Raw genomic sequence first — 12820 nt, forward strand, 5'->3', positions numbered from 1 at the left:
GTTCAGGTATCTCCGGCTGTCCGAATCGGTCACAGCCAAGCCCTCCTATCCGCAACAGCCAAGTACGCTATTGACCAAACATGCATGAAAGTGTACAGCATCACCGCAGGGACACAGATCACGAACCACGAGAACCTCTTACTAGGACAGATACCAAAAACTATTATATTGGGGTTTGTAAATAATGAGCGGTTCAGCGGTTCTTACACGAAAAACCCATTGCACTTCCACCACTACCACAACAACCACGCGGCATTATATCTGGATGGCCAACAGATACCCGCGAGACCTTATAATCCTAATTTTAATGATGATTTAGCCATCAGAGAGTATATGGCGCTTGCCCATATATCTGGCAAGCAAAAGGCTGATTGTGCCATGGCGATAGATCGTGAAGAATATATGGCTGGATTCACTCTATTTGCTTTTGATTTATCGCCTGATCAAGAGCCTGGAGGCCATTTCTCGCTCATTAAAACAGGTAACCTACGTGCTGAAGTCCGCTTTGCGCTAGCGACACCCCACACAATAAATATGATTGTTTTTGCCGTCAACCACACAATTCTGGAAATTAATAATAGGCGAGAGATCTTGTACGATTTTAATTAAGCAACGATGGACAGTCTGCAGCTTACAGTGGTAGTGAGGGCCGATAATTATACAGAGCGCATATTCGCCGGTGTGTTTCCGTGTGATTTGCTTCCAGAAGAAAGAGTGACTCAGAGACCCGCGGCATATATCGTGAATACAGACCCGGCGAATAAACTGGACGCCACTGGGTATTAATCGTACTCTGCGATGATAAGATTGGCATATTTTTTGATAGTTACGGCTTTCGTGCAGACAATATTATCTTTCGACGCGATTTTGTGACATTTCTGAACAAGATTAGTTACTCTTATTGTTTTTAGAACGTGCAAATCCAGGATTTGTATAGTAGTGTATGTGGCCATTATTGCATATATGTATTACACCATTTAGCGCGCGGGTTACCATTCAAGAAGCTTTTACAGTGTTTCACTTCTGACTTGCAGAATAATGATAGAATTGTATCAGATTTTGTGTCATCAAAATTTTCAAGCTTAACCCGTTGTTCTGACCGGAGTTATCAAATTCAACAAACATGTACTTGTCAGCTTCACACTGTTAGCTAGCAATTAGTTAAACCTGTCTTAGAATGTGTTTTTCCTGCAGTTGTGGTATGTGGCAATAAATATTTTAAGCTGCTCTCTGTGTACTCCTACATCTGTTTTTCCTGCTCCGGTCACGGTTGGGAATTGACCTGGCCTGTCTGTATCAATACAGTTGTGTATTGCTCTGAGGTAATTAGTTAAACCTGTCTTATAATGTGTTTTTCCTGCAGTTGTGGTATGTGGCAATAAATATTTTAAACTGCTCTCTGTGTACTTCTACATCTGTTTTTGCTTTTGCTGCTTCGGTGGGCATAGACAGCTACTCTGTTTAGATGAGATAACATAACATAACACATAACAGGAGAATATCTCTCTCTGTTTTTTGTTGTCGGTGGGAGTAGACAACTAATCTCAGCTACACAGAGATCCATTTGGTGCAGCTCTTGCAGCGACACATCTGTTTGTAGTTAAGTAAGGAATAGACACCGACTCTGTGTAAATGAGATGACCATATGCTGAGCATTACGGACTGCCGGCAGAAACACTGGTTCTAAATTACATATTACAGAAGCAAACTCACAAACAACTACATATAATATGAAAATCTAATAGGATATAAAATAAACAGCATGGTGTGTTATAAAACACAATTTTGCACTATATGTGCCGATTGGTAATAAAACACACTGCCCTGATTACAGAATAATCGCACAGCAGCTACATATAAAAATCTAATATAAAAACAAACAAATACTGGGATAATAATCATAGTATCAAGTTAACAATATCAAAGTATATCAAAAGGGGAAATCAGACAGACACACAGGGACAGCTGGCTGACAGGGAGGGGAGGGGTTACACATTTTGATTCACTTTGATAGGTGTGATGTAAAGATGTCTGAGAGACTCCGGCGTAACTGGGCGCTCTTAAAAACTCTGGTGAAAGCAACCCCCGCTATGAGAAAGTCTATTTTGCGCAATACAAGTATTGATTTAATTACAGCCATAGGATTCCGCTGAAAGAGCGTCAAAAAGGCATATTAAAGAAGTGGCGTAAAGCTATAAGAACCCTGAGTGACAGGTCTTAGCCCATAAAGAAAAAGAAGCGCCTACTAAAGCAGGCCGGCGGGTTTATCGGCCCTCTTTTAGCTTTTGCAATTCCAATAATAACAAGCCTGCTCGCAGGAAAATAATGGAGCATACAGAGAAAATGTATCTAGTCCCCAAACAGGAGCTAGACAAACTAAGACCCAGTGCTATTGTTACCGCTCCTGTCGTCCCTGTGCGCCGCCGTCGCTCCTCCTCCAGGCTTCGGCGTTCCTGTCTCTCTCTCGGCGCGGCGTCTCATCCTCCTCCCGCTGCGCGTCCCCGCCGCACCTCTTCCTGGTCGCGGCGCGCTCGTGCCCGGATGGTCCCTTCATTTCCGGTTTTCGCTCTGTCAAGGGCGTCCGGTGTTGGCGCAGGCGTCCTGGGATCATCAAAGGACGCATGCGTTCCTCTGCTTCTCCCCCTTCCCCTGAACTCTCCAGTGACAGCCAATCCGAGTAGGACTTCTAGTATTTAAGGTCAGTCTTCCTGCTTAGCTTTGGCTGATTGTCATTTAGCTTTTGCTAGTGCTTCTGGCCCGTTCGCTCTGCCTGTGCTCGCTGTCTCTCGCGTTCCTCGTAGTTCGAGCTCGTTATCTTTGCCCTGCCTGCTTTCTCCTGTGTCATTTGTCTTTTCTTTATTTAGCACCTCTTCGTTTCCTTGTCTCCTGCAGGTTCCCCCTGTCCTGGCTCCCTGGTCTGACATCCATCTCCCTGGTCCTGTGCTTCGGTCCTGTCTTCCCAGTTTTCCTTTTTGTTCGCCTCTCACCTTCCACCTTGCTCCTTAGTTCTTGTTTTCTTCTTTCTTGAGCCGCCCCTCTTGGTACGGCCACTGTGGGTCTGACTCCTCTGGGCCTGCGCCTGAAGGTCCCTGTATAGGGGTCGGTTCCATTAGGTTAGCTCACCCGGAGGGTTTGTCTCTCCCACGGTCCAGAGGGTCCACTCTCCTTCACGCTTCAGATCGCGTCACAGTACAATCAGGCCATGGACCCAGCCGGTACCCCATTTTCGGCCCAGAGGGAGTTGGCTGTCTTGCCAATCAGCAGCGCATTATGTCTTTTATGAAGACTATGGAGTCTCGCTTGTCTTCCTTACAGGCCGCTGATCCGGTTAACGCCGCTCAATTAGCTAGCCTTCAGCAGGAGCTTACTCAGCAGCGAGATACTCAGACTCGCATGCTGAGTTATATGGCCTCCATCGATGATCGCCTGTTTAGTTTACAGTCCTCAGCTTCCGCTCAGGTTCCTTCTCTCGATTCTAGTCCATCTTCCATTCCTTACCCACCTCCTCGCCTTGGAAAGCCTCCCAGGTTTAGTGGGGATCCTAAACTCTGTAGAGGGTTCTTAAAGCAGTGCCGTCTCCACTTTGAGCTTCTTCCCCAACAGTACCCCACTGATCGGGCTAAGGTGGCTTTTCTTGTGTCTCATCTTGAGGGGGAGGCTTTGGCTTGGATTAACCCCTTGTGGGAGCGTGACGATCCTTTAATCTCCCACTTAGAGGACTTTCTTGGGACTTTTCGTAAGATCTTTGACGAACCTGGTCGTCTGGCCTCCACAACAGAGTCCCTCTTTAACCTTCATCAGGGTTCTCTGTCGGTAGGCCAATACGCCATTCGGTTCCGTACTTTAGCCTCTGAACTAGGGTGGAACAACGAGGCTCTAGTTGGCGCTTTCTGGCGAGGTCTGTGGAGTCGGATCAAGGATGAGCTTGCAGGTCGTGATACCCCCTCTACCTTAGAGGATCTTATTTCCCTGGCCACACGCATCGACCTTCGCTTTCAAGAGCGATCTCGTGAAGCCGCTGGGGAGAAGAGACCTAATATTTCCATGCATCCTTTTCGTCAGTCCAGTAGTCCTCGACTCTCTGCCTCCCCTACTCCTCCTGCACCTGAACCCATGCAAGTGGATCGTGTTAAGATGGCGGAGCAGCGTCGTAAGGAGAGACATACCCAGGGTCTCTGTTTCTACTGCGGTAGTGCTTCCCATATGCTGCGTGGTTGCCCTGAAAGGCCGGAAAACTCCTCAGCCTAGGACAGGTAAGAGAGGCCTCCCTAGGTGTTCCTGTTTCCTCTCTACCTTTAACCCTTTCTGTTTTATTAGTCCTCAATCACAAACGTTTTTCTGAGGTCGCGCATGTGGATTCGGGCGCGGCAGGTAATTTTGTCAGTCTTGAGGCGGTTCGGAGGCTTCGCATTCCAGTTCTCACTCTGGCTACTCCTCGTCTTATTGCATCGGTGGACGGCAGACCATTGCAAGAGGTCATCACCTTGGTTACTGAGGAGTTTGAGTTACAAGTCGGAGCTCTTCATCATGAGAAGATTGCTTTCTATGTACTACCTCACCTTTCCCATGCTCTATTACTCGGGTTGCCGTGGCTTCGTACGCATGAGCCTACTCTAGATTGGCGTTCGGGTGACGTTCTTCGCTGGGGATCTACTTGCCAGGAACAGTGTTTAATTTCCATTTGTCCAGTCGCCCCTTCTCTGCCTGCCACTGTTCCCGCAGGATTACCTTCTCCTTATTGGTCTTTTACTGACGTCTTCAACAAACAGGAAGCTGAGAACCTTCCTCCTCATCGTCCTTACGACTGCCCGATTGAGCTTCTTCCTGGTAGTACACCACCTAAAGGTAGAATTTACCCACTTTCTCCTGCTGGGACCCAGGCGATGTCCGACTACATCCAAGAGAATCTTGCCAAAGGATTCATCCGGAAATCTTCTTCTCCTGCTGGAGCAGGATTTTTCTTTGTTAAGAAGAAAGACGGTACCCTTCGCCCTTGTATAGACTACCGTGGGTTGAATAACATTACAGTCAAGAACAAATATCCTCTTCCTCTCATGCCTGAGCTTTTTGATCGACTTAGAGGAGCTCGTATTTTCACCAAACTTGACCTGCGAGGTGCCTACAACTTGGTTCGTATCCGCCCGGGTGACGAGTGGAAAACTGCTTTTAATACCCGGGACGGCCATTATGAATACTTGGTCATGCCTTTCGGCCTCTGCAATGCCACTGCAGTATTCCAAGAATTCGTTAACGATATCTTTCGAGACCTCCTATACACCTGCGTGGTAGTATACCTGGATGACATCCTAGTATTCTCGACTGATCTACCGTCCCATCGGAGAAGTGTCCGCATGGTCCTACAACGTCTAAGAGAGAATCACCTCTATGCCAAATATGAGAAATGTCTTTTTGAGCAGACCTCTTTGCCTTTTCTCGGATACATTGTCTCTGATTCTGGTCTTAAAATGGATCCCGAGAAGGTGAATGCTATCATTAATTGGCCACGACCTTGTGGGGTGAAGGCCATCCAACGATTTCTTGGATTCGCCAATTATTATAGGCAATTTATATCCCATTTCTCCTCCATGATCCAGCCTCTTTCCTCTCTCACCCGAAAAGGTTCCGACTCGAGGTGGACTCCAGAGGCGGAGAGAGCCTTTGAATCTCTTAAACAGTCTTTTTCCTCCGCTCCAGTCTTGCATCATCCTGAGGTTAACAAACCTTTCATTTTGGAGGTGGACGCATCCTCCACGGGGGCTGGAGCTGTGCTCTCTCAACGGTCTGCTGTTGGTCGAATGGTTCCCTGTGGCTTCTTCTCTAAAGCATTTTCAACATCCGAACGTAACTATACTATCGGAGATCGTGAATTGCTGGCCATTAAATTGGCTTTAGAGGAATGGAGGTATCTGCTAGAGGGTTCCGTACATCTATTTGTTATATACTCCGACCATAAGAACCTAGCCTATCTTCAAACAGCACAAAGACTTAATCCTCGACAAGCCAGATGGTCTCTGTTTTTTGCCCGTTTTGAGTTTGAGTTACGTTTCCGACCGGTTAAGAAGAACGTCAAAGCAGACGCGCTGTCAAGGTCTTTTCAGCCGATGGATTTAGAGGAGGAACCAGCATATATCTTGGATCCTTCCAAAGTTATTGCCGTGGCTCCCTTGAGGATGATTTGCCCTCCACCAGGTAAAACCCTTGTACCGGAGTGTAACAGAGAGAGGGTGTTACGTTGGGGCCATTCTTCTAAGTTGGCTGGTCACGCGGGATTCAATAAGACTTTTCTTCTCATCTCTCGCTATTATTGGTGGCCTAAGCTACGTCTGGACGTCAAAGACTTTGTTGCATCCTGCCCTTCCTGCGCTAAGAACAAAGTTCCTAGACAGTTTCCCTTTGGAACTCTGCTTCCTCTTCCAGTTCCCTCTGCACCGTGGCAGCATATTGCCATGAATTTCATTACCGACCTACCAAGTTCTTCTGGTTGTACAGTCGTCCTTGTGGTTGTTGACCGGTTCTCCAAAATGGCTCATTTCATCCCTCTACCCGGCTTAACTTCAGCATTTGAGTTGGCAACAGTTTTCATCTCAAACATCTTCAAACTCCATGGCTTCCCTCAGCACTTCGTATCCGACAGAGGAGTCCAGTTTACATCCCGTTTTTGGAGAGCTTTATGCAAACTCTTGAAGGTTTCTTTGGATTTCTCTTCCGCGTATCATCCACAAACTAATGGTCAAGCTGATAGAACTAATCAAATTTTGGCTGCTTATCTGCGACACTTCATCAATGCCCATCAGGACGACTGGGTCTCTCTGCTTCCGTGGGCGGAGTTCGCTTATAATAATCACTCCAGTGAGGCATCTACAAAATCTCCATTCTTCATTGTCTTTGGACAACACCAGGTATTCCTCTTCCGATCTCTCCTGCCTCTGGCGTGCCAGCAGCCAACTCGCTGTCTTTGAGTTTTTCCACTATTTGGGGTGAAGTGAGAGAAGCACTCAATAAAGCAACTTTGAAAATGAAGAGCCACGCCGACAAGAGGCGTTTGGATTCTCCTCCTTTTATGCCTGGCGACAAAGTCTGGCTTTTGTCGAAATTCATCAGACTCAAGATACCGTCCTACAAGCTTGGTCCACGCTACATTGGTCCCTTTGAGATTCTGAGTCGGGTCAACGAAGTCGCTTACAAGCTGAGGTTGCCTGCCGCGCTCCATATTCCCAATACCTTCGATGTGTCTCTACTTAAGCCAGCTGTTTTCAACAGCTTTCATCCTTCCTCTTGTACCTCTTCTCAACCCTTCAGTGTTGATAACAACATCTTTGAGGTTAAGGATATTGTTGCTCAAAAAAAGGTTCATGGTAGAGATTTTTTCCTGATTGATTGGAAGGGTTTTGGTCCAGAGGAGAGGTCCTGGGAACCTATAGAGAATATCAATGCTCCTCGTATTTTAAACAAATTTCTTTCTAGCCAGGGTAAGGTGAGTAGTAAGGGAGGGGGTACTGTTACCGCTCCTGTCGTCCCTGTGCGCCGCCGTCGCTCCTCCTCCAGGCTTCGGCGTTCTGGTCTCTCTCTCGGCGCGGCGTCTCATCCTCCTCCCGCTGCGCGTCCCCGCCGCTCCTCTTCCTGGTCGCGGTGCGCTCTTGCCCGGATGGTCCCTTCATTTCCGGTTTTCGCTCTGTCAAGGGCGTCCGGTGTTGGCGCAGGCGTCCTGGGATCATCAAAGGACGCATGCGTTCCTCTGCTTCTCCCCCTTCCCCGGAACTCTCCAGTGACAGCCAATCCGAGTAGGACTTCTAGTATTTAAGGTCAGTCTTCCTGCTTAGCTTTGCCTGATTGTCATTTAGCTTTTGCTAGTGCTTCTGGCCCGTTCGCTCTGCCTGTGCTCGCTGTCTCTCGCGTTCCTCGTAGTCCGAGCTCGTTATCTTTGCCCTGCCTGCTTTCTTCTGTGTCGTTTGTCTTTTCTTTATTTAGCACCTCTCCATTTCCTTGTCTCCTGCAGGTTCCCCCTGTCCTGGCTCCCTGGTCTGACATCCATCTCCCTGGTCCTGTGCTTCGGTCCTGTCTTCCCAGTTTTCCTTTTTGTTCGCCTCTCACCTTCCCCCTTGCTTCTTAGTTCTTGTTTTCTTCTTTCTTGAGCCGCCCCTCTTGGTACGGCCACTGTGGGTTTGACTCCTCTGGGCCTGCGCCTGACGGTCCCTGTATAGGGGTCGGTTCCATTAGGTTAGCTCGCCCAGAGGGTTTGTCTCTCCCACGGTCCAGAGGGTCCACTCTCCTTCACGCTTCAGATCGCGTCACAGCTACAGATAACATACGCGACAGTGTTATTCGTTGCCTTGATGGTGAAATTAGTGCCATTTTACAACGTCGTGACATTCCCGATGATGTGAAAATTAAAATGTAAAGCTCCGTGCTACAGCGCTACTTGGTACACACGAGGCACAGCTCAAAAGAAGTAATAGCTTTAAATCTCGTTAGCACACCTGATCCTGATCAGCAACAATTGTCAAATACCGACTCTGATAAAAATCAAGAGGTCGCTGAAATTGTCAGCCATATAAACCAACGATATAAAAAGAATGCTGAATTTTTACTAAACAGGTTACTGCAGAATAAAAATGTTACAGCCTGGAATAATAAAGCTGAATTTATTTTCAAAGGATCCGTAATACCAGGGTCTAACTTACTGGATTTGGTACGTAGTACAACGCAGAGTCATGCTCTGTCCAGCAGAAATTTACCTCCGGGTTGGGATTCATTTATGCAGGCTATGGCCGAGCTAAATATACCGTCTACAGTTGTGGGTAAGCCCACTAATAGGCAGCTTTTAGATGAATTAAAAATTTCCAACAGTGAGACACACTCTGTATCTACCCCCCAGAAGCTAGCCCCAACGCCACGTGCAATTCAATCTTTACATTCCCCATCATTAGCCAGCACACGTGGAACTCTGCTGCCTAAAAAAAGGTCTCTACCACTACTACAAAACATGTGGCTCACGATGTAAAGGATGTACTGGATAAATGCTGTACTTGATTTGTAACACTATATTATTTATTTTGTAAGAAGTGTAATGATGAATGTTAATTGTACTTGTGATACTATTTACTTATTCATTTTGTAAGAAGTGTGTTGGAGTGTGTTCATTGTACTATTTAATGTTTTTGCTTTTTTATAATCTTTAAGAATTTTTATATTATTGAAATGCCTTTGAGACGCATTTATTTTACAACAATAAAATCTTTTAAACTTTTACAATATCACGTCTTTGCTTTTTTTTTATAAGTGTATAAAACACACCGCTTCATACTAGCGGGTGTTGTAACATGTCCGTATACATAATATGCCCATATAATAATAATAATAATCTTTATTTTTATATAGCGCTAACATATTCCGCAGCACTTTACAGTTTGCACACATTATCATCGCTGTCCCCGATGGGGCTCACAATCTAGATTCCCTATCAGTATGTCTTTGCAATGTGGGAGGAAACCGGAGTACCCGGAGGAAACCCACGCAAACACGGAGACAACATACAAACTCTTTGCAGATGTTGTCCTGGGTGGGATTAGAACCCAGGACCCCAGTGCTGCAAGGCTGCAGTGCTATCCACTGAGCCACCGTGCTGCCCCATATAATCGTATATAAAAGTATCGCTCAACACTATTGGTAATAAAATACATTGCTCTGATTACAGACTTCTGACTTGTAGAGAAATGATAGAATCGCATCAGATTTTGTGTCATCAAAATTTTCAAGCTTAACCCGTTGTTCTGACCGGGGTTATCAAATTCAACAAAAATCTGCTTGCCTTTGTCAGTTTCGTTGATCTAAATGTCTGCCCAGCACTTAAAGCTGTCTTATCGTGTACTTTTTACGCATACCAATAAATATTTTAAGTTGCTGTCTGTGTACGTTCTACACCTGTTTGTAGAAACTCTGGCTGTTTGTAGAAACACAATTTTGCGCTATATGTGATCATTGGGGATAAAACACAATGAGACTGGGTTATAAACTTCGGTCCTCTGAAACTCTGGTGTGACCAGCATGTCTTGCTTAAGCTGCTCTCTGTGTACTTCTACATCTGTTTTTCCTGCTCCGGTCACGGTTGGGAATTGACCTGGCCTGTCTGTATCAATACAGTTGTGTATTGCTCTGAGGCAATTAGTTAAACCTGTCTTATAATGTGTTTTTCCTGCAGTTGTGGTATGTGGCAATAAATATTTTAAACTGCTCTCTGTGTACTTCTACATCTGTTTTTGCTTTTGCTGCTTCGGTGGGAATAGACAGCTACTCTGTTTAGATGAGATAACATAACATAACACATAACAGGAGAATATCTCTCTCTGTTTTTTGTTGTTGGTGGGAGTAGACAACTAATCTCAGCTACACAGAGATCCATTTGGTGCAGCTCTTGCAGCAACACATCTGTTTGTAGTTAAGTAAGGAATAGACACCGACTCTGTGTAAATGAGATGACCATATGCTGAGCATTATGGACTGCCGGCAGAAACACTGGTTCTAAATTACATATTAAAGAAGCAAACTCACAAACAACTACATATAATATGAAAATCTAATAGGATATAAAATAAACAGCATGGTGTGTTATAAAACACAATTTTGCACTATATGTGCTCATTGGTAATAAAACACACTGCCCTGATTACAGAATAATCGCACAGCAGCTACATATAAAAATCTAATATAAAAACAAACAAATACTGGGATAATAATCACTGTATCAAATTAACAATATCAAACTATATCAAAAGGGGAAATCAGACAGATACACAGGGACAGCTGGCTGACAGGGAGGGGAGGGGTTACACATTTTGATACACTTTGATAGGGGCGGGTCCACCTGTCAAATTGAGTTTGACGAGACGTCCCTCTGATACACTACTGATATATTTATAGATGGATGTATCTATCCATATATCTGGCTGCTTTCACACATCAGGTTTTTGCTGTCAGGCACAATATGGCGAGTTTTGAAAAAAACGGATCCGTTGTTTTCCGCCGGATCCGTTTTTTTTCATAGAGTTGTATTAGCGCCGGATTGCGCCTGATGGGCACATGTTTCATCCATTTTTTGCCGGATCCGTCAAAAAAGTTGTTTCCACTGGACGAAAAACATATACAGAGGAACGTTTTTTTTGTCCGGCAAAAAAACGCACAGCGATGGATCTGGCGAAAAACATATAAAACTGAGATGTGAAATGATGAATCTGGCCTCCGAATCCGTTTTTTCATGCATGTTTCCATTCAAATCATGAACATTTTCCATTTATTTATTTATTTCCAAAAACTGCATCAAAACCGCGCAAAAAGCACACCAAAAACTGCATCAAAATTGCACCAAAACTGCATTAAAAACTGCATAATAACTGCACCAAAAACTGCACCAAAACTGCATAAAAAACCGCACCAAAAACTGCATCAAAACAGCACCAAAAACCGCACCAAAAACTGCATCAAAACTGCACCAGTCATTGTCATTTCTTAAAGTAATGATGGCCACAAGTTTTTTTTTACTTAGCTGCTTTTTTCTTGCCATAATACAAATTCTAACAGTCTATTCAGTAGGACTATCAGCTGTGTATCCACCAGACTTCTGCACAACACAACTGATGGTCCCAACCACATTTATAAGGCAAGAACTCCCACTTATTAAACCTGACAGGCCACACCTGTGAAGAGAAGACCATTCCCGGTGACTACCTCTTGAAGCTCATCAAGAGAATGCCAAGAGTGTGCAAAGCAGTCATCAAAGCAAAAGGTGGCTACTTTGAAGAACCTAGAATATAAGACATAATTTCAGTTGTTTCGCACTTTTTTGTTAAGTATATAATTCCACATGTGTTAATTCATAGTTGTGATGCCTTCAGTGTGAATGTACAATTTTCATAGTCATGAAAATACAGAAAAATCTTTAAATGAGAAGTTGTGTCCAAAATTTTGGTTTGCACTGTATGTATGTAGTATGTATGTATTATTTTGTATGTATGTAGTATGTATGTTTTATGTATGTAGTATGCATGTTGTATGTATGTATGTAGTATGTATGTTGCATGTATGTATTATATGTAGTATGTATGTATGTAGTATGTATGTAGTATGTATGTTGTATGTATGTAGTACGTATGTAGTATGCATGTTGTATGTATGTAGTATGTATGCTGTATGTATGTAGTATGTATGTATGTAGTATGTATGTTGTATGTATGTATTATGTATGTTGTATGCATGTAGTACGTATGTAGTATGTATGTAGTATGTATGTAGTATGTATGTTGTATGTATGTAGTATGTATGTAGTATGTATGTTGTATGTATGTAGTATGTATGTAGTATGTATGTTGTAAGTATGTATGTTGTATGTATGTAGTATGTATGTAGTATGTATGTTGTATGTATGTAGTGCGTATGTAGTACGTATGTAGTATGTATGTTGTATGTATGTAGTATGTATGTAGTATGTATGTAGTATGTATGTATGTAGTATGTATGTTGTATGTATATAGTATGTATGTAGTATGTATGTTGTATGTATGTAGTGTTAGGGCTAGCGGAACGCACCAAATAATAGGACAGATAGAGTATGGTGCGTTCGCAGCCCGGGGTCCACCGTCCAGAGATGGAACCTGCTGCCAAGTAATGACGGACTATATGGCGGTACAAAGTGAATACACACACGGGTTAACCTCACCCAGTGTGAAGGAAGCGAACCCTGTTGCGTCACAGGGCCGCGGTACCGCACCAAGAGCGCAAGCAAGGAGTCTCAGCACTCAATCCCAAGACACAGGATTTGAGTACATAG

The 12820-nt window shown here is 44.3% G+C and overlaps 1 protein-coding gene across 1 annotated transcript in view; it reads left to right on the plus strand.

The window, feature by feature from the left end:
- Positions 1-7015: 7015 nt before the first annotated feature.
- The window catches only part of LOC138657212 (vomeronasal type-2 receptor 26-like), a 123296-nt gene continuing 117491 nt past the window's right edge, over positions 7016-12820 (plus strand). Inside the window, exon 1 of the mRNA XM_069744858.1 lies at positions 7016-7474. Within this exon, the coding sequence (XP_069600959.1) occupies positions 7016-7474 (459 nt within the window). The remainder of the gene's footprint in view (positions 7475-12820) is intronic.

This window comes from Ranitomeya imitator, chromosome 1 (genome assembly GCF_032444005.1).
Source record: "Ranitomeya imitator isolate aRanImi1 chromosome 1, aRanImi1.pri, whole genome shotgun sequence".
Lineage (NCBI taxonomy): Eukaryota > Metazoa > Chordata > Amphibia > Anura > Dendrobatidae > Ranitomeya > Ranitomeya imitator.